The sequence below is a fragment of the Nothobranchius furzeri genome, chromosome 3, assembly GCF_043380555.1.
Source record: "Nothobranchius furzeri strain GRZ-AD chromosome 3, NfurGRZ-RIMD1, whole genome shotgun sequence".
NCBI lineage: Eukaryota > Metazoa > Chordata > Actinopteri > Cyprinodontiformes > Nothobranchiidae > Nothobranchius > Nothobranchius furzeri.
This window is the reverse complement of record NC_091743.1, coordinates 89,334,995-89,362,824: the sequence shown is the minus strand read 5'-3', so window position 1 is coordinate 89,362,824 and position 27,830 is coordinate 89,334,995. Positions and strand designations below refer to the sequence as shown.

The following is a 27,830-nucleotide window of genomic DNA, read 5'->3' as shown; positions in this document are numbered from 1 at the left end:
TATTTTTTGATTAAATGATATACATTTAATTTATGATGAGAGATGTGCTCTAACTTGTAAACAGACTTAGTTTTCTTCAAAAAAACTCCTCAAGATATGGCTGTAAACATAAAAACCTGCGGCGAGAGAAAACCGTTTCCTCTTACACGAAATAGCCAGTCGTAGCAGTGTCCTTCCAGCCAATCAGAGGCGAGAAAGGCGGGACCTTCCTTGGACATCCTAGAATTCCAAATGACGCCGGCCAGCCCTTCCAGAAAGACTCCGAGAACCCGGAAGTGTCGGTGACTGAGTTGTTGTTGTTGTTTAGACTATTCCTCATAAATAGTTCGATTATATAATAGTACACCGACTGTAACATTATTGACTTTTTCTGTCTATTTTATGTATTTTTGTGCTACTGGTAGTCGTTTGGAGTTATTTCGCTTTTCAAAATATGGTTTTATTATACCTGATCAAAGACCGGAAGTGTCTGTGACTGAGTTGTTGTTTAGACTATTCTTCATAAATAGTTCACTAATATAATAGTACACCGAGTGTAACGTTATTGACTTTTTCTGTCTTTCTTTTTATTTATTTATTTGTTTATTTATTTGCTATTGGTAGTCGTTTGGAGTAATTTCACTTTTCTTAATATGGTTTCATTATAACCTGATCGAAGAAAGGGTGTCTGGCCTAGTGGTCCTATCAGTTAGCCTACCAGAGAATCAGAGTACTGCTGCTTACTGGTAACGCTTTCCTTACATCAAATACTACAGGAAGTATACATAACTTACTTTCTGTTTTATTTTCCCTGGGAATATCTCATTTGAACAGAATTTTTTTACCTTGAATCAGTTGCATTCAGGAAAAAATGATTCTTTAGATGTTTTTATTTAAATCGAATCTTTTATTATCATTTTATTTTAACATTTAATAACAACAATAATCTTATATTACAAGCTGTCCTGAACCTACGTGTTCTCGTTTAACAGGGTTTTCACTCCTGCAGTGTTCTTGTTGAGAAAACAAATCTGAAAAGGACTCGGACGTTCCTGGCACCAACTTAGATTCAGCCCACCAGAATGGAGGTGGAGGATTTACTCCAGGAATGTCTCAAAGCAGCAGAAGCATCTCGGCTCAACCCGGTGGTGTCTGCAGCCATGAGGATGGACTACAGCAGTTCCAGAGGTCAGACACATTTTGGTGTTTAATTAAAAAACAAATCAGATCTAGTTGAAAATTGTTGAGGGCCAAAAGGAGGATGTCTGTCCGTTTTTCTTTTTCTCCCGTGTCCTGTCTGGCTGTGAAGCAAACAGAGTTAATGTCTGAATGATGGTGACCAGCCTTACAGATTTACTCTCAGGTGGAGCATCAAAGCTCTACTTTAACGTCAGGCCTGATACTTAAAACTTTGTTATTTGGATGCCTTATATTTCCGACCAGACACGGAGACAGAGTGGAAAGAGTCTGAGGAAAGAGAAAGTTTTTCCAAAAAAGTCTGTGGAATCAGCAGCCACAAGATGGTGCTGTTTGCTTTATTTGAGAATCAAAAACTGCACAAAAGTAACCAAAAAAGCTCATCTGAACCAGGTAGGGGTGCGATCAGCACACCTCAGATTGCTGTGCAAGCTAGGAGAGGGCATGGCACACACAAAACGCCTGGGACAGTTATTACATCAACAATGTAGGGGGTGACTTGCTCTTTAAATGAGCAGACAGGACTTTGGTATGATGTTACTGCGTTAGCCCTTCGCTGTAAGATTTATTAGCATTCTAAACATGACAAACAGCACAAAATAATGAAACACAACTTTTAAAGAGCAAGTCACCCCCTACCAGAGTATTACTCCACTCCCACTTCCTGTTTTAAAAATGCAACAAATGCTGTCGCCTAGAAGATCGAGAGGGCGGAGCCGCTAACAAATACACACACACACGCTCTGCTGGGTTATTACCTTAAGACAGAGATTCCCAAAGTGTGGTGCGCGCACCCCCAGGGGTGCGCGAGCTGCCGCTAGGGGGTGCGCGAGGTGAAAAGTGTAATGGCTGCGGAGCTCAGAGAAGTCTGTCAAATGTCACCATTAGTGTAGCCAGAAACTCATTTGTGGGTGGGCTTAAGAAAAAGTAAGTGGGCCCAATAAATGTAATTGAAAACAAGTATATTTTTGCGCGCGTGTCCTCCACATGTGCCCTAGCTTCATAATAACAATGCGCCGAGCTTCAGCGCTCTGGCCTGCGCACGCCGATATGTTCCGTATTTGATCATTTTTAACGGTGTTGGAGAAATCTGAAGGTGGCGAGTCATTCTGGTAGATTGTAATTAACACCTGTCTCATGCAGGTGTTCTGACATTGTAAACCTCACACACAGAACATTGTGGATGTAACTAAAAAAAATCAAGAAATGATTCCCATTCAGGCTATTAACAGCACGCTGAAGATCTGAAGTTCAGAGTGCATCTGTCAGAAGTCAGACGCGATCCAGCGGAACCACGGCTCACGGGTGCACATGTGAGCACATCTGGGCTGGGCAGAAGTCATTTTACAACATTGGTTTAAATAGCGCCAATAACGAGACACAGTGACTGACTATTTTGTTGCTAATTAGCAGGAAATATCTAGAAGAAAGTTCTACAGAAAGTAGCTAAGGGTCCTCAGAAATGTAGCTAGCTTTGTCACTAGGCGTTAGGAACAGCGACAAAGTGGCACTGCCTCTCTCTCTGCTGCTAAAGCTACGGATAGCAAATGCTACGGGCGATGTCTGAGCGTGAACGCGCATGAAGCAGCCTGCTCGACCCGAGCATCTCTCTTTTTCTGTGATTTTACAGAAAAACAGGCAATCACAGTAAAAATGCCAGGGCTCATTCTACAGGACCAGGGCGTTGCAGGAGAATGTATGAAGAAGACTTTTATTATTTCTATACATGTTTTGGCTGTCACACTTCCATAATGCCCCTTTAAGGCATGCTGTCTTGAGCTTGGGTCATTACAAAGTAAGTCATGAAGGGATTCACAGAAGAAATTTAGCATGTTAGAATTTCCGGAAGTTGCTGCAGGTACAACTTACTTCAGATGCTTTCTTTTCCTCTGAGTCGCCTGTCAGTGCAGTTGGATTTGTTCCCCGTAGACTTGCTATGCGCAGAGCTGGCCTTTCTGCTGCAGGAGGCCGTGGAGATGAAGTGGCCTTTTGTGCCAGAGAAGTGGCAGTATAAGAAGTCGGTCAGCTTCAATGACAAGACCAACCTCAGTGATCTCATCAGCAAACATCTGACCCAACTACTGGTAACAACCATACAGCTTCTTGCAGTGTGGAAGCTTTGAAAACACCTGACCTTTTAAACCGGTTTTCTGTTCTTCCAGGTTCTTCTGAAGACATCCATCATGGCTCAGGAGGGACCCTCAGCAATGGCGGTGGTCTTCTTAGTGGACCGCTTCATCTACTGGAGAGATGAATCTAGCCAGCTGCTGAAGATCGCCAAGCTGCTCCACCATCAGCACCCTGACACTCCCATAGCCCCTCAGCTGGTCATCCGGCAGGCTCGGGTCTATGTTAACTCTGGTACCTATTGATGAGTGGTGGGAAAGAACATATCAAGCTCATATATTGTAGACTGCACTTTTAAAAAGGAGTGTCTGTTCAACATTTTATAGGAAGACTTCAGAAGGCAGAATACATCCTGAGCAGTTTGATCAACAACAGTGGAACAACAGGTAGCATCCTCTTCAGTTTTCATCAACATGCCAATTTTCCCACTCACATTAAAGGTCACACCCCGGATTTGATCTGCCGCTCCGGCCCGACCCCCTCCAACTGTACAGCTGACCCGCTCCCTTTCACGAACCACTTCCTCATCTCCTTTTCTGTTCCCCTCCGTCTCTCCATCATCAAGTCACCCCGTATCTGTCATGTTCTGCGGGTGGAGGTGGCAGACCATGTGTGGTGGTGGGTTCCAGGAGGCAGAAGATCAGGCAGACGGATGAAAAAAATAAAACGATGTTTAATTGTAGACTGGGAGCGACAGGACAAACGAACATGCACAAACGACAATGAACCGACAAAGACAGCAACAAGGAGGGAGATATAAATACACAAGGGAATCAGGAACACATGGGCAGCGTAATCAGGGACAGGTGAGAACAATTAGGCTAATCAGGGCAGGAGAGACACAGTCAGGGAGGCTGGGGCGGATCATGACACTATCATTTCATTTCATAATATTAAGGACATTGATCTAGCCTCCCTGTCCTCCAGCTTTGCCACCCTGACCCAAGATTCATCCTCTAGTCCCGATGATCTTGTCATTCAGTACAATAACGGTCTGGTTTCTATCCTTAATTCATTTGCTCCCAGCAAATCCCGCTCTGTATATTTTACTCGGTCTGCTCCATGGTTCACCCCTGCCCTACGCTCCTTGAAAGCTACTAACCGGACGCTTGAAAGACTCTACAGGAAAACAGGTCTCACCATCCATAAAGACTTATGTTCTGCTCAGATTTCTCTCTACAAGGACTCCATCTCCCGTGCCAAATCACAGTATTACTCCGGTCTCATCTCGTCCAACTCCAGCAACACTAAAACATTATTTTCCATCATGAACAGCATTTTTCAGCCTCCCGACTCCTTACCCATCCATCTTTACTCTTCAGAAACCTGTAACTCTCTCCTTCAGTCTTTTAATGAGAAGGTCAATAGAATCCATCTCTCTACCTCATTCCTCCCCTCCCTCTCCTGATTTATTTGAACCCTCCATTCAGTTCTCCTCCTTTGAACTTCCCCATCCCTCAGAAATATTAGATTACATCACCAAATCCAAACCTTCCACCCGTCAACTGGACCCTATTCCAACTGTTTTAGTTAAATCGTGCCTTTCTTCTCTGCTCCCTTTTATAACAGCCATTATTCATTCCTCACTATCCTCTGGTACGGTCCCATCCCTCTTCAAAACCGCTTCAGTCAGCCCTATTCTAAAAAAACGTGGTTCAGATCCCAATGATTTCAATAACCTCCATCCCATTTCCCATCTTCCCTTCATTTCCAAAGTCCTAGAGAAAACTGTTGCATCTCAGCTCCATTCCCATCTCACCTGCAATAACCTTTATGAACAGTTTCAGTCTGGCTTCCGTCCCCACCACAGCACAGAAACAGCTCTCATCAAGATCACTAATGACCTACTCATTGCTGCTGATTCTGGTTTAATCTCTATTCTCATTCTCCTCGATCTGAGTGCGGCCTTTGACACCATTTCTCATCCCATCCTCCTCAATAGACTCTCTTCCTTAGGCATCACTCACACCCCCCTCCGCTGGTTTCAATCTTACCTTACTGGCCGCACTCAGTTCATCTAGTTAAAATCCTTTACCTCAAAACCCTCCCCAGTCAAGTCAGGCATGCCCCAGGGCTCTGTCCTGGGGCCCCTCCTCTTCATAGCATATCTCCTCCCTATCGGCAAAATCTTCCGCAAATTCAATATCCAGTTTCACTGCTTCGCGGATGACACCCAACTCTACATTTCCAGTAAGCCCAACTCAACTCTCCCACCATCCTCCCTTACACTCTGCCTCTCAGAAATCAAATCCTGGTTCACCTCAAATTTCCTCAAACTCAACGGCAATAAAACTGAACTTCTTCTAGTTGGCACTAACTCCACCCTCTCAACATCTGACAGCTTTTCTTTAACTATTGACAGCACCATAGTCTCCCCCTCCCCTCACGTCAAGAGTCTGGGTGTCATTCTCGACAGCTCACTTTCTTTTCAGGCTCACATTAATAACTTAATTCGGTCAGCATACTCCCATCTACGTTCCATTAACCGTCTCCGCCCCTCACTGACCCCTCACACTGCCGCCATTCTCGTCCACAGCCTCGTCACCTCCCGTATCGACTATTGCAATTCACTTCTTTATGGTCTCCCCAACAAACTCCTTCATGAACTGCAACTGGTCCAGAATTCAGCAGCCCGTATTATCACCAGAACCCCTTCCTTTCACCACATCACCCCGGTTCTCCAGCAGCTTCACTGGCTCCCAGTTAAATTCAGGTCCATCTTCAAAATTCTCCTCCATACCTTCAAAGCCATCCACAACCTCTCTCCTCCATATATCTCAGACCTTATAAGTACTCACACACCATCCCGTTCACTCAGATCTTCTTCCATCCATCTTGCGGTTCCTTCTGCCCGTCTCACTACCATGGGGAGCAGAGCTTTCTGCCGCTCTGCTCCCCGTCTTTGGAACTCACTTCCCCCAGACATCAGGAACATCGACAGTTTTACCCTTTTCAAAACCAAACTCAAAACACACATGTTTAAATCTGCCTACAACCTCTGATCTTATTGAACTGTTTCTCTCTTTGTTTTTTCTTCTTTGCGTTTTATTGCGGTTTTAATGTATTTTCTGAACTTATTTTCTGTCAAGTGACCTTGGGTGCACTGAAAGGCGCTTTTAAATAAAATGTATTATTATTATTATTATTATCTTCTTGTGTTAAATAACTTTAATGATGACTCAAAGGGTAACAAGTGTTCGTCTGTGGTTCCAGGTTGTTGGGTCTACCACACAGACAGCGACAGGGTTCTCATACAAGCTGTTAGCGTTCAAGTTCGTGGCGTAATTTTGCAAAAGCTGGGTGAGATTATTGTTGCTAATTAAACGACGTTTGATCTGTTTGACCTATTTTTATAAAGATCTTGTTTTTGTTCGAGGCCTATGGCTTCAGGCAGCAGAGCTAATCTGGGCGTCCCTGGTTGGCTTTTACTCACTTCCTCAGCCTGATAAAAAGGTAACAGAACATCAGATTTTCTGTCCTAAGTTCTGTGATCCACAGCATCATCAGTCTTTGTTTCTGGTTTTATAGGGAATTGGAACCTCTCTGGGCTTGCTAGCTAACATAATGGTGTCGATGAATGATGGAGACTTCCATACTTTTAGGACAAATCCAGTTATTGACATGGTGAGTCCAGCTGAGTTGGCAGCACTGTTGGTTGTATTTAAACAGTTTCAACTCTACAGTATCTATGCCTGGGTTTATATTGTGGCTTTTTATTAATTTTTTTTTTTTTTAGAAATCTTTACTGGGAAACACAAGTCATCGTCTACTTTCAGCCGCTCATGCAGCTAAGATGGCCGTGGTGTGTGGCCAGTACACTCCTCTGTATGTGCTGACCAACGCGGTACGTTGAGTAAACTCTCATGTCATCGCTGTTGCTTGATTTTTGTTGCGACAGAACTCACACACCTCGTGCAGGTTCTTCTTTTTGGAGAAAAAACCCACAAACCCCAAGGACGGGGACGCGAAGTAGACTTTCGCCTAGTGGAGTCCAGCACGGTGCTCATGGCGAAACACAGGGCAGAGCAGCAGGAACGAAAGAGCCACAAAAAGGTAGTGCTCGGTGGGCGAACGCTGACCAAAAGGCAGCCAAATCAACACCAGCGAGCAGTTAAGATAACTTTTCAGTAGCACACACGTGTCCCACAAATGTTGGTTTTTGAAATATCTACATCAGCGCCATGAAACGTAAAATGAAACCGTGCTGAAGTTAGTTCTAGGTAGTAAACATGACAGATACTCATCTGCATTTGTAATGTTTCATCAGTTTATGACGCATACATCAGGTCTGATCATCTGTTTTAGTTGCAGCTGGTCACTTAGGATATAAATCAACAGCTTCAGTTCAGTTGTTTAGTTTTTTCTCAACACATTTGCAATGGTTTGTAGTTTGCCTCGTCTGTGTAGGGAGTCCTATGTGGGTCTATGGGAAAAAGCTATAGTGTTGCTGTTTCAGGAACCAGAAGTTAGTTTGAGTTGTCAGAGTCTTTACAGCAACCCTCATACTAAGCAAGCATGCAGCGACAGTGGAGAGGAAAACTCCCTTTTAACAGGAAGAAACCTCCAGACGATCCTGGCTCAGTATAAGCAGCCATCCTCCACGACTCACTGGGGATCGAGAAGACAGAGCAGGCACACACACACACACACACACACACACACACACACACACACACACACACACACACACACACACACCAAGTAGTGTTTCTATGGTTACGTTGTGATTTCTTAGTAAATATTCTGTTTGGTGAGAGATAAACTTTATTGTATTTATCCTAGTGGATCTATAATTAAACGGGTAAACTAGTAGTAGCACATCCAACGTCAAAGAAAGTAAAAGTTATTATCAGGAGAGGGAGAATGTTTAAGTGGTTAGCAGCAGTGTGCTAGACGATGGCCCCCTCCATGAGGCCACCACAGCTCAGCAGAACATCGTTGTAGCTTCTTCTGGGGAGAAAAACACTTAGAGAGAAAATAAAGTTAACAGCTGAAATAGCAGGAAATAATACAGTTAAAGAGCAGACTGTAGAAGAAAGCAGTAGAGTGTGAAAAGTGGTCAGTGTATCCTCCAGCAGTCTAAGCCTATAGCAGCATAACTACAGAGATAACTCTGGATAATCTATCCTATTTAGATGGAGGCATGTTGGAGGCAGGGCAAGGGAGAGCCGTCTTTACCGACTGTACACTCCACCTCCCTCTACTCCCCCACTTGTCCAGATTTAGGCTAACATCAGATTTTAACTATAGGCCCTATCAAATAAAAATGTTTTAAACCTATTCTTAAAAGTAGACAAAGTGTCTGCCTCACGGACTAAAGCTGGGAGCTGGTTCCACAGGAGAGGAGCCTGATAACTAAAAGATCTGCCTCCCATCCTAATTTTAGATATTCTGGGAACCACCAGTAGACCTGCAGTCTGAGAGCGAAGTGCTCGGTTAGGAACGTATGGAACAGTCAGATTACTGATGTATGATGGACCTTGATTATTAAGAGCTTTATATGTGAGAAGAAGGATCTTAAAATCTATTCTGAATTTAACAGGTAGCCAATGTAGGGAAGCTAAGACAGGAGAGATATGATCTCTCTTTCTAATTCTCATCAGAACTCTAGCTGCAGCATTTTGGACAAGCTGAAGACTTTTAACTACATTCTGTGGACTTCCTGAGAGTAATGAATTACAGTAATCCAGTCTTGATGTAATAAATGCATGAACTAGTTTTTCAGCATCACTCCTGGAAAGGATGCTTCTAATCTTAGCAATATTCCGAAGGTGTCCTGGCTTCTGTACGATCCCCACTTAAACAAACGCAGACCATAATTAAACTCGTTGAATCACCACCACCAGGAAGGGACGGTTAAGTGTCTTGCCCAAGGACACAATGACAGCAACAAACTGAGCGGGGCTCAAACCTGCAACCTTCCAATTGCGGGGCGAGCACTCAACTCCCGTGCCACCGTCACCCCAGCATACATACAGGATATAAACAGAGATGTGCCGGATAAAAACATTGAAAAGTCCCGTGTATTTGGTCATCTGACTTCCTGCTGGCATTAAATGTGAGGAGGAGGAGCTTGGAATGTTTCATCCTTTAAACCACATGACTGTGTGCACCGCTGAGAAACCAAACGGATGTGTGCTCAAAGAGAAAACTAAGAGCAGGAGAATAAGCCACTGAATGGCCTTCTGTGACCGGCACACTGATGTGGTGTGAGACACGCGAGATCATCTGAACGTCTTTGACGATGACGCTGACCTCGTTTCAGATCTGCTTCGAGGCCGAGACCAGCAGAATCGCATTTCACACCAAATGGTTCGGCACAACTTTTGATGAGCTGGGAAGAGTTTTGGTTTTAAACGTTCTGTTTTATTCTTGTTCTTTAGACCTCTCAGGGAACCTGCTTGCTGTCGTACTGTTTCTCACTGGAGTGCCCTCCGTCTCAAAGGTCATCACTCCTCAAGCAGGCCCGAGAGGCGTTTGCAACTGGCCTTCTCACCAAAGCTGAGGGCGATGTGGTCACAAGCCAGCAGGAACTCCACACATTCCTTAAGGCAGCCTATTCCATCACCGTTACCCACAAATGGCTCGGCGCCCCTGTGGAGGTCGTGGCCACGGCAAGCCGAGCTTGTCAGAAAGCTTTAACCCATTTTTACGATTACTGCCATGCCGGTCCTCCAGAAAAAGAACTCCTCTGTACTAAAATCATGCGTTTGGTTGGCCAAGTCAAGCGTCTGCTGTGTGTGGATCCATTCCCTGAATCAGATAAGGGGTCTTTTATCCCTGATAGCTACAGGAATGTCAAAGACTCCTCTGTGGATTTCACACTGGAAGTTTTCTCTAAGTTGATGCAGAGATTTAAAAAGCATCACGAGTCTCTGTGTAGGGCCACAGCCCGAGGTTGTAAGCAGACCGAAGATGAGACAAATGGGGCAGAGCTGTGTTTGACAGCACTGGGGACAACCCTCGAGACGCTCCATACAGAAAGTGAAGCTGAAGTCGACGAGCCACAACAACGAAGCTCAGATTCATCCTATGAGCATACGCCTCCAGGGTGGGATTTGTGTCCCACCCTGGAGAGCTCTGACCCTCTCAGCTCCTCATGGCAGAGGCTCTCCGTGAGTAGCTCAGGTTCTCCCCGGTCCGGAAGTTGTAGCTCTGGACATGGAATAAAGATGTGTAATCAGCGCTGTGTCACCACTGACTGTGATGACGGCAGGTCAGAAAGTGTGCTAGGTCCCAACGATAAAAAGCAAACAGAGCAGCGTCACGACTCCGGCGTAGGTTCAAACGTTGGTCCGTGTCATGCAACATCCTCTAGCTCCTCATCCGGTGATTTTGAAAAGTTTGAAATGGTGCAAGCAGAAACCGAGATACTGGACACCGAAGAGGAATGGCAAGCTGGTGTTGGTGTGATGCAGAAACCATCAGGAGCTGAAGGAGCTGTGCATTCCCTGTCCCAGATAGCTCTCCAAACATCTTCCAGTTCCCTCGCCGGCAGTTTCAGCTCTCAGTCGTTATTGGGGAAAATCGCAGCAGACGGGAACGCTCCCATGTGTACTAAATCTTTGCCAAGCCATCAGAACAAACCGGGATGGGGCAGAATCAGCGAGTCTTTAGATTCAGATGGGAGCTTCTTCATCATGGAAACAGATGATTCTGAGGACAGCCCTTCGGACCTCAATTGCACAAAGAACCAACGGAGAGTCGGGGCCTTGTCTGAGCCGCAGCACCAGAAGGAACATAACATTTGTCCAAATTTTGAGATTGAACCTATTAAACCAGCAGCTGACAACTCTTCAGCCCGGTCCAACCCAGAGCTGCGTGCAGTCACAGAAACCCGAACAGATGACTCATTCGAGGTGCTGGAGCTGAGTCCAGATGGACACCAACTCACAGCTGTGACTTCTGCTGAAACTTCTGCCAGACCTCAGAGGAAGAGCCCTCTGTGCTACACCTGTCTGAACCCCAGCAGATCAGCTCCTGTCCCTCCTGATGAACAGTTCCTTCTGTCCCAGCGTGATTACCGAGCTCTGCTGGCTGGAGTCTGTCACCAGTGTCTGCTGAAGAGGTTACACAGCGACGAGGCTAAAGTTAAGCTCAACAGAGAGAAAACTGCCCACAGTAAGTTGGTTTCTGTGATGATGAAACTCGTCTGATCAGCTGCATCAACCTTCTATCTAAAGCAACACTGTGGATGCTTGATCCTCACAAGAAAAATCCTTCTTTTGTTTTACAGAATGAACGATATAATGCAAAAGGCAGCTAATTTTTTTTCTCGCTGTCCCAACTAGATGCTCTTCATTTAAAATTCTCCAAAGCCACAGACCTGTGGACAGCCAAGGAGACGTGTGTGTACATTGGGAAGTCCATGAATATGAAGGGCTCACAGAGAGAAGCGATATGGGTCAATTTTCTCCACCAGGAGGAGCGGTTAAGTAGGTATGCTGTTAAATGTGTGTTTTCAAGTCATAATTGTGATGTCTTGGTGCCTGATTTTGTCCTCTTTTTGATGTCCGTAGTTATGTGGGCAAGGACTACCTGAAGCCAAGAGGGATCCAGGTCTACTTGATGGATGTGGAGAGACAGATGACGGCGCAGCACTACGTGACTGAATTCAATAAGAGCCTCTACGAGAAGGACGTCATGGCTCAGATATTCTTCATTCCCTCTGAAGCACTTCTGGTGAGGCGCCGTGAAGTACAGTCAGGTGGCACTTTCAAAAGTCATCGACGCTCCTGTTAAACAAGCTGATTTAGAACAGATTCCAGAAGAGCGCAGAGTGACCGCTCACTTGTTTGGAGCTGTTTCGTCCCCGAGCTGTGCCGGTTATGCCCTTAGTCAAGTCAAGTCAAAGTCATTTATTGTCATATTCTCCACATGTGCAGGACATACAGAGAAACGAAATTCAGTTTCAGCACACACAATTCAAAGATCAGACATACGTGGGTAAGACACATAACAAGAATTGGTGACTGCGGTCATTCACAACATGAGTCGCGCTACCTTAATAATAGATGAAAAGGGTGTTACATGAGGATAAGTGGGGGTAAGGTAAAAAAAAAAAGGCATAGCAGAGTTAGACCCAGCGGGGAGTAACTATTATACAAAAAAAACTCCTTTAACATGGAAGCACAAACAGCACAGACACAACATCAGAGTCCGATGGGGAGGCGGGGATGGGCGGGATCCTGAAGCCTCCAATGGGAGCTGCCACTGCGGCGCATCGACCAGCTGCAGACCAACAGGTGGGAGGGAGAGATAAGGACCAGAGAGCACATTGAAGTTTCCCGCAGACGTCTCAATCTGAAGGAAGAGGGTGAAGGTCGGGACACAGCATCTGTCGGCATTCCTCCTTTCGTGGGGGTGTGTTGAAGCAGCCTTGAGAGGCTGCTATGGTGTCAGATAAGGATAAACATGACTTTGTTTGGGGCAGGCAGACAGAAGGACAGCTGAGGACAATGAAGCTCACTATGCACCAGATGTTGTGGAAACCATCCACCAAAATTTTTACATGGATGTTCTTCTTAAAAGTGTGCCAACCGAAAATGATGCAATCACCATGGCAAAGGGCCTCATGTCCATCTGCAGCAAGGGAGGTTGTACCTTAACTCAGGGGACTAGCAGTAAGAGAAATGTGCTTCAGAACCTTTCAGAAAGCCGCAGAGCACAAACGCTCCTTGACTTCGACTTGGATAAAGACAATCTACCTGTGAGTAGAGCGTTAGGCATGGTATGGTGTGTTGAAACCGATAAGTTCATGTTCAAACCAAAGGTTAAAGAAAAGCCTGCTACCAAAAGGGGAATGCCGTCAGTGATCCGTTGGGATTCCTAGCTCCTGTCTTTTTACCTGCCGAGTTACTCTTGCAGGAACTGTGTAGACTGAAGTGTAGTTGGGACGATCCTGCACCTGGCGCTTTCCCAAAAGAATGGGAGAAATGGTTGAGGGGTTTGGAAAATGTAACAAATTTCCAAGTCAGCAGATCCCTTAAGCCAGAAGGGTTTGGAAAGGTGATCAGCGCCCAAGTGCATCACTTTTCCGATGCAAGTGAAAGTGGGTATGGTACCTTAGACTCAAAAACGACAAGGAGGACGTACATTTTTCACTTCTATTTGGCAAGGCGAGGGTAGCTCCATCGAAACCTGTTACCATCCCTCGCTTGGAGCTTCCAGCGGCCGTGGCAGCAGTTAAGCTGGATAAGAACGTCGGTTGCCTTTAAAGAAAACCTGATTTTGGACCGACAGTACAGCAGTTCTAAGATACGTTCAAAATGAAAACAAGCGCTTCAAAACCTTCCTAGCTAATCGCATAAACTCCATCAGAGAGAATTCTGAAGTGGATCAGTGGAGGTATACACCTTCAGGGTCAAACCCCGCTGATCATGCCTCACGTGGGTTATCATCAGGTGAGGATTTGAAGCAAAAGTGGGTGGAAAGCCCCGCGTTTCTGTCAAAGCCTGACAAAAATGGCCACAAAACTCTGCAAGCTTTCAGTTACCAGCTGATGACCCAGAAATAAAACAGATGGCATTGGCTTGTGCAACAACCAGCTGTGTCAGTCCTACATCAGAGCTAATAGCTTACCATCAAAGCTAGCTTACCATTCAGGCTGGCAGAAACTAAAAGTAGCTATTGCATGGTTTCTTAAAGTGAAGGAAGTCCTGCTAAAACTGAGCAAAGAAAGGAAACAAATTGAGATCCAAAACGCATCTAACACAGATGTCCCAGCTTTGAATGTGACTAGAAGGTTACAAGAGTTCAGAAAATCACTAGGAAATCCAGGTTTATCCTTGGACAACTTTAAATAGGCAGAAAATGCAATCATTGCAGTGGCGCAGTGGTTAGAGCTGTTGCCTTGCAGCAAGAAGGTCGTGGGTTCGATTCCCGGCCTGGGATCTTTCTGCATGGAGTTTGCATGTTCTCCCTGTGCATGCGTGGGTTCTCTCCGGGTTCTCCGGCTTCCTCCCACAGTCCAAAAACATGACTGTTAGGTTGATTGGTCTGTCTAAATTGTCCTTAGGTGTGTGTGTGTGTTTGCAGACAGCTGTAACAGAGAATAGGCACTAATGTTAAAGTTTGACCAGAATCAATACGTCTTTATGCATTTAATCTACTGATTTATGTTTATAATTTCTCAAGACAGCTTGAAGTGAGTTAACTTGTAAATATTTTACAGGAGGAAAAACATTAAGATATATACCGTATATCGGAATTCAGCAAAAAGATACCGAGATATAAGTTTTGGTCCATATCGCCCAGCCCTACTTGGTGCCAACTGGGCATGGTTTAACTCACTCACTGCCAGCCTTTTCCTGATCACTAACGGCCTTCGCTGCCAGCGTTTCTCACCGTTTTTACTGTTTTTTTTAAGAGTCACAGAACGTTGCGCGCTAGCATGATGTCGACGCCAAAACAACCAAAACAAAGAGACTCACCTCTTACATCAGGAAGAAGCCGTGTGTTTCGAGCGTTATCTGTTCTTTCATAATCCGTTGTTGAATTGTGATCGGCAGGCGCTTTTCTGCTTCGCGCCTCACTTTTTTTACAGGAACGGCCCAAAACGATCTCCAAACACATGGATGTGTTGCTTCCTGATCATGTGATCTGTGACGTATGAGGAAGATCGGCTTCAGGGCTGAGATGTTTGTTCTCTCAGCGCGGGGGCTGGTTCCGATGCTCAAACAGTAGAAAAATGCAAATGACGACTTTAGTCGTCAATGGCAGTGAATGAGTTAAATGTCACGGGCTACCTGAGCGTTGTTTCTGACCATGTCCATCCCTTCATGTCCACCATGTACCCATCTTCTAATGGCTACTTCCAGCAGGATAATGCACCATGTCATAAAGGTCCAGTCATTTCAAACTGGGTTCTTGAACATGACGATGTTCTACACTGTTCTACAACGGCCCCCACAGTCACCAGATCTCAACCCGATAGAGCATCTTTGGGATGTGGTGGAACGGGAGCTCCGTGCCCTGGATGTGCATCCCACACATCTCCATTAACTGCACGATGCTATCCTGTCAATATGGCCGACTTTTCTAAAGAAAGCTTTCAGCACCTTGTTGAATCAACGCCGCGTAGAATTAAGGCAGTTCTGAAGGCCAAAGGGGTCAAACACCGTATTAGTGTGGTGGTCCTGATAATCCTTTACAGCAGGTGAGTGTAGTATTAAATAGATTTTTATCAACTATATTTCTGCCTCTGTTTCAAATTATTACGAAGGTTTGATTTCCTTAAACTACCAAAAAGACCTGCTTTAACCTTAGATCAAATTTCTAAATATCAATAATGTTGATAATTCATATTCATGTGGAGTATCACATCTTATTGATCATTTAATACAAGCAACCACTTACATCACATCACATGAGTATGGTTGATAAATGTGGGCCCTGTTTTTCTAGAGAAGCTGATGAGGATGAGGTCGTTCTTACGCCTGATCAGGAGATCCTGTCTGATAAAAAGGGGGCAGCAGCAGCTCAGGAGGTAGAGCGGGTTGTCCAGTAATGAGAGGGTTGTTGGTTCGATCCCGGCTCCCACCAGAGAAGGCTGCGGTTGTGTTCTTGGGCAGGACACTTAACCCATCTTGCCTGCTGGTGGTGGCCAGAGGGACCAGTGGCGCCTTTGTTCAGCAATCTTGTTTCTGTTAGTGTGCCTGGCCCTAGGGCAGCTGTGGCTACATTGTAGCTCACCATCACCAGTGTGTCAATGGGTAAATGGCCTGTATTTGACACAGCGCCTTCTAGAGTCCTGGAACCCCCCAAGGCGCTTTACAACACAATCAGTCATTCACACATTCACACACTGGTGGGGATGAGCTACCATGTAGCCACAGCTGCCCTGGGGCGCACTGACAGAGGCGAGGCTGCCGAGCACAGGCGCCACCGGTCCCTCCGACCACCACCAGCAGGCAACGTGGGTTAAGTGTCTTGCCCAAGGACACAACGACAGTGACAAACTGAGCGGGGCTCGAACCTGCAACCTTCCGATTACGGGGCGAGCACTTAACTCCTGTGCCACCGTCGCCCACATGAATGTATGAATGAAACACCTTGGGGGTTGTAGAATCCTAAGAAGATATACAGATACAGACCATTTACTATTTAACAATAAAGCTTTAAGGGGAAGCAGGAAGGTGAGTTTTAACACACAGCTTTACCATTTTCCATCCATCCATTTTCTGAACCCGCTCTGTCCACGCCGGGGGGGCTGGTGCCCATCTCCAGCGGTCAACGGGCAATCAGGCGGGCGACACCCTGGACAGAGAGCCAGTCCATCGCAGGGCAACACAGAGACACACAGGACAAACGATCACGCACACACACTCACACCTAAGGACAATTTAGACAGACCAATCAACCTAACAGTCATGTTTTTGGACTGTGGGAGGAAGCCGGAGTACCCGGAGAGAACCCACGCATGCACAGGGAGAACATGCAATCAATCAATCAATCAATCAAAGCTTTATTTATAAAGCGCCTTCCGCAACCCTGTCAGGAAGCCCAAAGCGCTGAACATGGTACAGTTGTAAGTAATTATACTGAATAAATCAACAATAAAAGAAATTCAAATTACAAAATACAAATTACAAAATACAAAATGGAAATAACAAGATAGATGAAACATTCCGGTAAAATACAAATGTGTGAAACACAATTGGATTGAGTGGATGGATTGAGAGTACCAATGAAAACTGTGGAATGGAGTCAACATAATAGAGGGCCAAAATCAAACATGTTCTGGAAACGCCAAGCGGAGGAGGTGTGTTTTTAGGTGATTCTTAAAGACTGGCAGAGAAGGGGACAGCCTAACTGAGGGTGGCAACTGGTTCCAGAGTAACGGTGCTAGGACTGAGAAAGCCCGGTCCCCACGGGTACGACACCTAGACCGAGGGACAGCGAGCAGGCCTTGGTCAGAGGAGCGCAGAGCACGTGATGGGGAATGTCTGTTCAGGAGAGTGGCCAGATAGGGGGGAGCACCACCCTGGAAGAAATTATAAACAAAGACGAGTATTTTGAATTGTGAGCGATAGGAAATCGGAAGCCAGTGCAGGGAGGCCAGAACTGGACTGATGTGGTCCCGTTTCCTGGTCCCAGTCAGGAACCTGGCTGTGCTGTTCTGCACAACCTGTAGGCGATGCAGTGATGACTGACACAACCCTGCATAGAGAGAGTTGCAGTAGTCAAGCCGAGAAATTACAAAGGCATGCAGTACCCGCTCCAGGTGGGCTCTCGACAGCATATGCTTGATTTTAGCAAGGCGTCTCAGGTGAAAGAAACTGGACCGGACCACAGAATTAATGTGAGCATCAAATTTAAGTCCTACATCAAGTTTCACCCCCAAACTGGTAACAACTGGTTTTGAGTATGGAGAAAGAGGGCCAAGATCAACATAACGATCCACATTCCTGCTGTTGGGGTGAAAAACAATGAGCTCTGTCTTTCCCTCATTCAGATGCAGATAGTTGGACATTAGCCAAGACTTCACCTCATTAACACAGGAGACAAAGGACTGAATAGAGTGACCTTTCTCCTGACACAATGGAGAGTAAATCTGACAATCGTCAGCATACAGATGGAATGATAGGCCATGTTTACGAAAGATTGACCCCAGAGGTAGCAGATAAATGGCAAACAAAAGAGGACCAAGGATCGACCCCTGCGGGACCCCCCACCGGAGCCCCTCCCAAGAAGAAAAAACCACCCAGTTTAACACAGAATGTCCTGTTTTGGAGATACGATCTAAACCAATCCAGAGCTGACCCTTTGATCCCAACCCATCGTTCCAAGCGATCAAGTAGAATCGCGTGGTCAACTGTGTCGAAGGCTGCTGTCAGGTCTAATAACAGAAGCAGCACAGATGTTCCGTGATCTAGTGATAGATAGATGTCATTTAGGACCCTCAGTAGAGCAGACTCTGTGCTATGGCCAGACCTGAACCCTGATTGGAAAACCTCAAACAGATCAGAGTCAGCTAAATGTGAGACCAGCTGCTGCAAACTCCATGCAGAAAGATCCCAGGCCGGGAAGCGAACCCAGGACCTTCTCGCTGCAAGGCAACAGCTCTAACCACTGCACCACTGTGCAGCCAGCTTTACCATTTTGCTCAGTATAATAAATAATGACATCATAGCCAGTTTTTTGTAAGTTTTTGGACTTGAGGTGAGATTAGAACAATTTTAGAACCTGATAAAGATCAGATCAAACCCTAGAAGTGAAAGTGAGAAGACTCTCTTCTCCCTGTGAAAGTACTGCAAAGATTAGTAAACTTTAACATTATTGTGAAGTTTTGAGTTCTCCGCTAAGTGTAAACATCATTGTACATTTATGTTGTAAAAGCCCTGTAGAGAGAACTTCTCCATATCAACAAGGCCTTAAAGGTTTTACAGTGTTTTCCCGTCTTTCTTTGTCTACGATCAGATTTTGAACGGAGATGAGATTGTGGGATGCCTGACTGTGGAGCCGTACATGCTTGGGAACTTTGTGAAACTGACCAACAACACCAGAAAGAAGGATAAGACTTTCCAGGCTACAGAGTATGGTCTCGCCTTCGGACATTTCACCTACTTGTTTTCTGGCGGACAGGAAGTTGTTGTGGATTTGCAAGGTACAAATTCCAGTGTGTCACTGATTACTAGTCTGGTTTTTTTATATATATACACACACATATATATGTATATATATATGTGTATATATGTGTATACATATATACACATATATACGCATATATATATATACATATGTATGTGTATATATATATATATATATATATATATATATATATATATATATATATATATATATGTATATATGTGTGTATATATACACACACACATATATATGTATATATATGTGTGTGTATATATATATATACACATATGTATGTGTATTTATGTGTATATATATATATATATATATATATATATATATATATATATGTGTATACATATATACATATGTATACATATATGTGTATATATATATGTATACATATATATGTGTATATATATGTATACATATAGATGTGCATATATGTATACATATATATGTGTATATATGTGTATACATATATACACATATACAGTATATGTATATATATATATGTATATATATTTATATACATATACTGTATATGTGTATATATATATATGTACATATATATATATACATATACTGTATATGTGTATATATATATATGTATATATAGCATTTTTAGGTTGAATTTCCACAGTCTTAAAATATCTCAAGATTTTACTAAACGAATTTCGTGTTTACTCAAATTTACATAGTACCAATACAGGCTTCAGAGAACATTCTCAGGCTGGACAAGGTCACACATTGCAGTTTAGAGAAAAGGTTTTTTTAAGGAGCTTTTGTCTGGGGTACTAACTTTTAATGAATAAACGTCTTAGAGCATGAGCGTGAAGAATAAAATGAGGCCAAGTGGTATTGTAGATAATAAACATGCTTTAATCACATACACACACATGGTTGTCACTCACACAACCTAAACAAAAAGAAAATAGTCCACGGCATTAAAAAAATATATGTTTATAGAGAAATATTGATTTTTTTTTTTTTAGTTTAGAGGAGTTTAGTGGTGCAGGTCACATAAAGAGGTGGAGAGCAGTGAGGGACATATTTGTCCCTGTTAAACACTTAAAACAATGTAAACACAATAGTAAATATACTATGGTGGACCAGATACGTTATTGTTATGGTGGCAGGATACCTTGGAATACTGCCACACCCTCTGTTGAATCGAAACTAGGAATCTGAATGAAATACTTTGAATGATTCCAGGAAAATCTGACAGTTAGTCCCAGTTCCAGTCGATGCCCGACCCTACCCATGAGTCCTTTTGAGTCCTTGGAGAGATTTTGTGCAGCCCCCAATTGCATTTCTAGAATGATTCATTTTGTCTCTCCAGCAGGTCATTGGTAGATTTAAAAACAGCATGCCTGCTGAACAAAGTGCTGCACAGAAGGGCACCAGAAAAATCAAATGAAAAGATTCAGATGCAGTCACATAAAGAGCAAAAACAAGAAAAGACAATAGAAATGCATGAAAACCAAGGCAAGCAATAAAAACAACACATAAAAAAGCCTGGCATAATCACCAGATGACTAAAAATAGAGGCAGGGCATAGAATAGAATAAAAAACACATAAAACAGGAGAAGCTCACTTACCAAAGGCTAATTGATGCAGATTAATACTTTTTAACATTTTATATTTCTACCTTGAAACCTATTTAAGGAGTAGACATGGAAAATTGTCATCAAAATAATTTTTTGCATTTTTAAAGTTGTGGGTGACTAAAAAACATTTTTAATGGTGTTTTCTTTTTATTATTATAATCAGTCACACTTGAGTTTTTCATGCATGCCGAACATGAAAGTAGAATGCTACACCTGTCTCCTGCATTAGCTTCTGATAGACAGTGAAACTTTAGGGTTTTCAAATCCTCACAGATCTATGTCACACTGATTTAGCATTTATGGACTCACGACAGGGAAAGTTGTTGTTTTAATGTCCGGAAAACTGCCTGAGAACGTCTAGGCTAGTTTAAGCTAATAGCATCAGCAACACCACCACACAGCAGAAGCTCCTCCAGGTTTGTGTTACTTGTGGGGATAAAACATCCATGTTGCATGTCAGTGGTAGAGTCACGTTGCTGTTATCCAGTCTGGGGCAAGATGTCTAGATATCAGTTAAACAACTTACAAGGCATTCATTCCTACCAAAATCCACTGCAAATATTACTGACCAAGTCAACTACTCCTTTAAAGTCGAGAAAATCACCTTTTTTGGCTCAAGGATCGGTAACTTGACAGTTTTGGCCTGTCTTAACCCTCTGGAGGCAGGCGTTGCAGATTTGCAACGTTAAAGCCTACCTACTTACTCCACATACGTACTTCATGAGCATTTTTTTAACTCAGAAGTACCCCTGAAGGACTTAGTTGTTTTTACTTTTATCAAAACTTGTTTTGAGCCTGAGAGGGTTAAAATGTTAGGTGTACAGCCTTATGCTAATGTACTTTTTCCTGACAGGATGGGTGACAGCCAACGGTAAAGGACTGACCTACCTCACCGATCCACAGATCCACTCCACCAGGATACCCAAAGGTCCGGCCAACTTTGCTGCCTCAGGACTCAGATTGTTCCTAGAAGAACAGCATGGGCCAGAGTGCAATGACATTTGCCAGTTGCTAAGTCTGCCTCCAGTGGCCTAACACACACACACACACACAATTTATACACTGCCTGCCCCCCCAAAAAATGGCCACCTGGATTTAACTAAGTTAATAGGTACTAGCCCCCTATTGGATAATTACTGCATCTTTCAGCTGGCAACAAGTTATTTTACCCCAACTGGTGCAATTAGTTTCTTCTCACTTGTTAAACAACCACGTGGAAAGACCCATCTGGTGATCTGTTTAAGAAGGGTCCAGATGTACCCTGTTCCACAGTGAAGGGTGCATCAGGGTACAAAAGAGGCAGATGGAAGTGATGCACCCATCATGCCTAGTGCCTACTGTACAAGCCTGTGGAGGCAGTGCTATAATCTGGGGTTGCTGCAGTTGGTCAGGTCTAGGTTCTGCAACAGGATGCGCTCCAAGAATGAGGTCAACTGACTACCTGAATGAACTGAATGACCTGGTTATTCCATCAATGGATGTTTTCTTCCCTGATCTTTATCGTCAAGGCTCCTGCGAAGAGTCAGGTGTCATCCCGCACCGGTGCGTTGAGCCTACCAGGTGTACCAGTTGTTTCCAGTGCTGGCGGTTTTGTGCCAGCTGCTCTGCATTCACTACGGCAACTCTGAATTGTTGGAGGTTGCCAGCAACGACATCGAGCCGTCAGGTGCTGGGTTTACCTTGTCTCCATCCTGCGGCCCTCGGGTCAAACTGCAGAGTGGCTCTGGTCGGTTGGTCAAAACAAAGATGGAGGACATGGCCGAGCCTGCAGGTGTAGCGTTGCCATGCCAGGCGAGATGCTCTGGGCTGGCGCGTGCGTTCTCTTAGCACTTGGTTGGAGATCCACTGGGGCCATCTTCCCTGATGGCACGGACATAGTCCAAGATAACAATGCCAGGATTCATTGGGCTCAAATTGTGAAAGAGTGGTTCAGGGAGCATAAGACATCATTTCCGTACATCGATTGGCCACCACAGAGCCCAGACCTTAACCCCATTGAGAATCTTTGTCATCAATGCAAGATCTCGGTAAAAACTTAATGCAACGTTAGATGTAAATAAATCTTGTTACATTGCAGAAGCATATCAAAACAATGCCACAGCGAACATGTGCTGTACCGTAGCCTTACCGTACCATAGCTTATTTATATAGCACGTTTAAAACGCAGCATGGGAGCTGCCCAAAGTGTAGTCAAAGCTACATGCAGACTTTTTTTGGCCAGGCAGTTTGTTTAAAAACTAAAACTAAGGCCCTGTCCACACGTAGCCGGGGATCTGCCAAAACGTAGATACTTTTCTACGTTTTGGCCTGTCATCCACACGAAAACGGAGTTTTTTCACACGAAAACGGATCTTTTTAAAAACTCCGGCCAAAGTGAAGATCTGCGTTTTCTCCGTTTTGGGTGTCTGCGTGTGGACAGACAAAACCGGAGCTTTAAGGTCCGCAACGTCACCTTCCGCGACAAATAAATGCTGACATCACGTGTGCGACCTGTGTTTACACTAGCCGACAGCATGGATGCCCTCAGAGCTGCGCTCGCTTTATCAATGGTCCAAGCGCTTTTTGCTTGTTTGTTTTTGCAAGCAGAATTACTGCTGCTTGCGGAAGACCACAGACGAAGGACGAGGTTAAGAACGGGGGAAGTACTGCCCCCTACAGGTCTGGCATGTCCTTAACAACGTATTTATCCGGGTACGTGTGGACAGAGTTTTTTTTTAAAACGAGGTGGTGTGGATGCAAGTTTTTGGAGGGGCGGATATTCGTTTTTTAAAAAACCCGGCTACGTGTGGACTAGGCCTAAGAGAGAAGATTTACTTAGAAGAAACAGAAACCATTTGTATACAAGTTTATTGGTGTCTCTAATTTTGGAGTACATGTCCAACACTAACAAGGATCTGTGTGACTTTGGTGAAAGTTTCTGTACCCAGTAACAGAAATCTAAAAGCATCCGTACCATCTCCATGTGTGGAGTTTTTTTTTTTCAGACTTCAGTCACAAAAACGAGTGTCTGACTTTAATAAAACTACTCTTTGATTTTATTTATTTATTTTTTTCATTTTAAGCTTTTCAGTTCATGCTTGGCTCTTGGTTAGGTGACTGGATTCCTGTCAAACACAAACATAAGACAATGAACCCTAACCCTATAACAGTTCAGACTTCGCTCATTTGTAAACGTTAAAGGCGTATATTGTGAAATGTTGCATAGTTAGCTGACGTGGCTGTGCTACACAGCATCTGTTTAACATCTCAACTCTCAGTGCAGAAGTGTTTGAGATTTCAGAGTAACGGATCATCTCATACGAAACAGCAAAATCAAGAAATAAAACAGTCACATTTGCCAAGATTTGGAATGTTTTATTTGTTGGAAAATCTTTTGTAAAGAGACACTGTAGTGTAGCTGCTGTCTTCCATTACTGGGTAGATGGTTTGGTAAATGTTGTTGTTGCTTCTAGACTATAACCCTGTTCAAATAGCTTTACTATTTATGAAACAAGACACATTTAAAGTTCAGTTGTATACGTCGATGTCAAAGCCAGTGTAACGCTTTGTAAGTGGTTACTTTTAATAAATTGTCAATGGAATATAAAGGTGTTCAACCCTAAAACATGGATTATCAATATCATTGAGCCTTTAATATTCCAGTGAGGATGAAACTAGGTAATTTGGGGAACGCCAGGGAAACAACGCTTCAAACAATAATATAGTTTATTAAAATCTGTATTACTATATTAATGATGATGAAAGGCAAACGGTTATAAATGGTGACTCAAAGTGATATTAAATGAGACAATGAATGAACTGATGAAACATGACCTGGTGTGTTTAAGAGCATCACTAAGTGACTCAGAACGATGTGATGTCTGGGTTTATAAAATAAATTTGGCTGTTTGGTGGATGTAGTTTAACAAGTTATCAAACTAATATCAACCACTCTGACACCTTTGAATGGCCTTCACACCAGGATGGTGGAAGTTCTTGGAGATCCGATCTGCAAGCAAAGCCGTCTCTGCAGAGCGAGTGAGTGGACTTCTGATGTGTCTGAAGCTCGTAGGGCCCCCTCAGAATACGCACGACTGCTCAAAAGGTACTTCCCAGGTGGCTTCTGGCAGACGGTTTCACGTCTGATGAGTTGGTGGTGGATTGAACAAATAATGATTGATTTTTAAAAGGATGGTTCTTTAAGCTGCCACTGAAAAATATGGTTGATGACCCATAGGATGGTCATTGGTATGAGCTGTGAGCGTTTGCTGAACTCGCAGCTCTGGTGAAACTGGAGAAAATAGGAAGTGAGTTCACTTCTGTTTGTTTGTATATAAACTGAGGCAAACCAGATCTGAAAAGTTTGTATTGGGAGCCTAAGTCTCCTCCCTTTCCGGTCAGCTCATGGGGCCCCAGAAGAACGAAAAACCGAATGCGAATCAGTGGGACTAAAAACATTATTTTCTAATCCGCTTTGCCTTACGCCCTGGATCGCAAATGTGTTGTACTGCATTTTAAATGAAAAGTAACAATGGGTGTTTCGACCACGCCTGTCACGTACTTTAAGATTTATCAGCTTGTAAAAGTTCGTAATTAGCATGACTACACACCAGAAATCGGCACGTTGCATATGTGATGTCACCACATAATCTCCTCTCTCCTAGCGTAGCTGCTACTTAACACATGACCACATTTATGGTGGTTCTATCCTCCTGTGGGAAGTTAGCTGAACTTACAACCATTTTCCCTCCGTTTTCTCCGTGTCTGGTTCGATGATGTCACTTTCATGAAGCACATTTGTAGTTCTGGACTTCTTTTCACACAAAACCTGAATAGCATTACTCCCTGTTCAAAAATAACCGTGTTCTTGGTATCAAAATGTGTCTTTAAAATTGACGGACATCATATGTGAAATCCATGGAACAAAACAAGCAGAATTAGAAAATGGCGTTTTTAGCCCCGTTGACTTGCATTCGTTTTTTTGTTCTTCGGGGGACCCGTGGGCCGGAAGTAGATGGGCGTCACTTAGGCTCCCTATAGGCGTTTACCAAGACCCTCAGACGTTACACATTCCTCAGGCACTCAAAAAAAAAGCTGATTTCACTTAACCCTTTGATGCATAATGGTCACTACAATGGACAGGTACTCAAAATTGTTATTATTTGTTTTTGCTATTAAGCACAGTTGTTGAAGACTTTATTGCATTTGAGCCCCTCCATTTGGACTTCAGTAAGCCAAGCCAACATATTTCATGTTCAGAATGCACGCTGCCCACTGAGGTGGACATGTAATGAATTATTTGTAAATTATAAAATTTTACAAAAAATATTTGTTGAAATTTGTTTCATTCACACCTAAAGACGAATGAAAAAAATGGTTTAAAAATCATGGTTGAAGATTTCATAATTCATGCATCAGAGGGTTAATGTTAAATTAATCTGTCAAACATTTATTTGCTAATATACTGATATTATTATGTGAATGTAACTGATAATAAATCATTATTAAACCATCAAGTAGACTCATTTATTACATTTAAGATCTGAAATAGGTCATGAAATAATAAACATGTTTATCGGAGGACAGCTAGAGCTACTAGCTGAAACATAAGTTAAACAAATAACCTTTACTAAACTTTGTAAGAAAAGAACAAAAAAATGGGAACCTTGTTGGACTTTTCCAACGCTACACCTGCTCTAATCTTTCTGTACTTTGCAGTGGTGCCCCTTTTTTTATTTAAGATTTGAAATATTCAGTTAGTATGACATCATCACAGGCTCTAAAGCTGATCAGTAGGCGTCAGGGCACAGCATGACAATCATAGAACACAGATATAAATAAAAGAGAAATAGAATAACAGGAAAAAGTGCTGTAGTTTGTTTCTAAACTCGTGTCAGAAAGTGAAGTTTTTATATGTTATAGATTCATTTATTTATTGCATCCATTCATTTTCGGCCGCTTATCTGGGGTCGGGTCGCGAGGCTGTGGCCTAATGCTAGGATAATAATAATTATTATTATAATACGTTTTATTTTAAAAACGTGCCTTTCTGGTCACTCAAGGACACCGTACAGAATAAAAACACAAATCATTCAATAAAACAAAAGTAGACATGAGTACAACATAAGAAAACAAATAAACAATGATAACAAACAAGGCAGTCTAAAATTCAAAGTTGATATGTGGTTATGAAGAGGTGAGTTTTGAGTTGTTTTTTTAATTCTGTGAATGAGTTAATGTTCTTGATGAGAGGGGGAAGGGAGTTCCAGAGTTTGGGAGCGGTGCAGCTGAAGGCTCTACTCCCCATGGTGCTGAGATGGAAGGAGGGCACAGAGAGATGAATGGAGGAGGAGGACGTGAGGGAACGGGACGAGGTGACGATGTGAACGAGATCTGTGAGGTAGTGAGGGGCGAGGTTATGGATGGCCTTGAATGTGAGAAGGAGATTCTTGTAGTTAATCCTGGTGTGCACTGGTAGCCAATGGAGTTGTTTGAGGATGGGGGTGATGTGATGAGAGATGGGAGTTTTAGTGACGATGCGTGCTGCTGCATTCTGAACCAACTGCAGCTGACGGAGGGTTTTCTGAGGGAGGCCTGAGAGAAGAGAGTTGCAGTAATCGATGCGTGATGTAACCAGACTATGGACAAGAATAGAAGCAGAGTGGACGGTAAGGGAGGTGTGAAGACTATTAATGTTACGAAGATGGAAATAAGCTGACCATGTGATGCTATTGATATGAGATTGGAAGGATGGTGTGCTGTCGAGGATGACACCCAGACTCTTGACCTGGGGAGAGGGGGAAACTGAAGTATTATCAACTGTGAGGGATAAACTGTCAAATTTTGAGAGGGTGTTCTTGGTACCAACCAAAAGAAGTTCTGTTTTGTCTGTATTTAATTTTAGGAAGTTTGAACTGATCCAGGATTTTATTTCTTGAAGGCAGGTGATGAGGGAGGAGGGAGGAAGTGCAGAATTGGCTTACTGGACAAATAGAGCTGGGTGTCATCCGCGTAGCAGTGAAAATGAATATTGAATCTGTGGAAGATATTGCCAAGGCTAAGGTTGTATATAATGAAAAGGAGGGGCCCCAGGACAGAGCCCTGGGGCACACCAGAAGAGACAGAAGAGGGCTGTGAGCGGCAGGATTTGAGAGTGATGAACTGAGTGCGACCCTGATAGGTAGGACTGAAACCACTGAAGTGGGATGTTAGCAATGTCGATGGAAAATAAACTATGGAGGAGAATGGAATGAGATATTGTGTCAAAGGCCGCACTCAGATCAAGGAGGACCAGGATGGATAGTAGACCGGAATAAGCAGCAATGAGGAGATCCTTAGTTATTTTGAGG

At 43.6% G+C, this 27,830-nt stretch overlaps 1 protein-coding gene across 4 annotated transcripts; it reads left to right on the top strand.

Moving 5' to 3' along the window:
• Positions 1-219: 219 nt before the first annotated feature.
• On the top strand, positions 220-24,818 carry alpk1 (alpha-kinase 1). Of its 4 annotated transcripts, none has more exons than XM_054736335.2 (14): positions 220-281; positions 972-1,167; positions 3,106-3,260; positions 3,339-3,537; positions 3,630-3,689; positions 6,517-6,603; positions 6,680-6,756; positions 6,832-6,927; positions 7,040-7,147; positions 9,687-11,424; positions 11,595-11,742; positions 11,823-11,985; positions 18,724-18,910; positions 21,356-21,624. In XM_054736335.2, exons 2-14 carry the CDS (start codon positions 1,062-1,064, stop codon positions 21,535-21,537), a joined length of 3,306 nt encoding a protein of 1,101 aa, XP_054592310.1. In that variant the 5' UTR covers positions 220-281; positions 972-1,061; the 3' UTR covers positions 21,538-21,624. The 4 variants fall into 4 exon arrangements, 3 of the variants coding, with proteins under 3 accessions (XP_054592310.1, XP_054592313.1, XP_054592314.1); XM_054736338.2 differs by having other exon boundaries at positions 259-277; XM_054736339.2 differs by lacking the exons at positions 220-281; positions 21,356-21,624 and adding an exon at positions 24,464-24,818 and having other exon boundaries at positions 912-1,167.
• Positions 24,819-27,830: the final 3,012 nt, after the last annotated feature.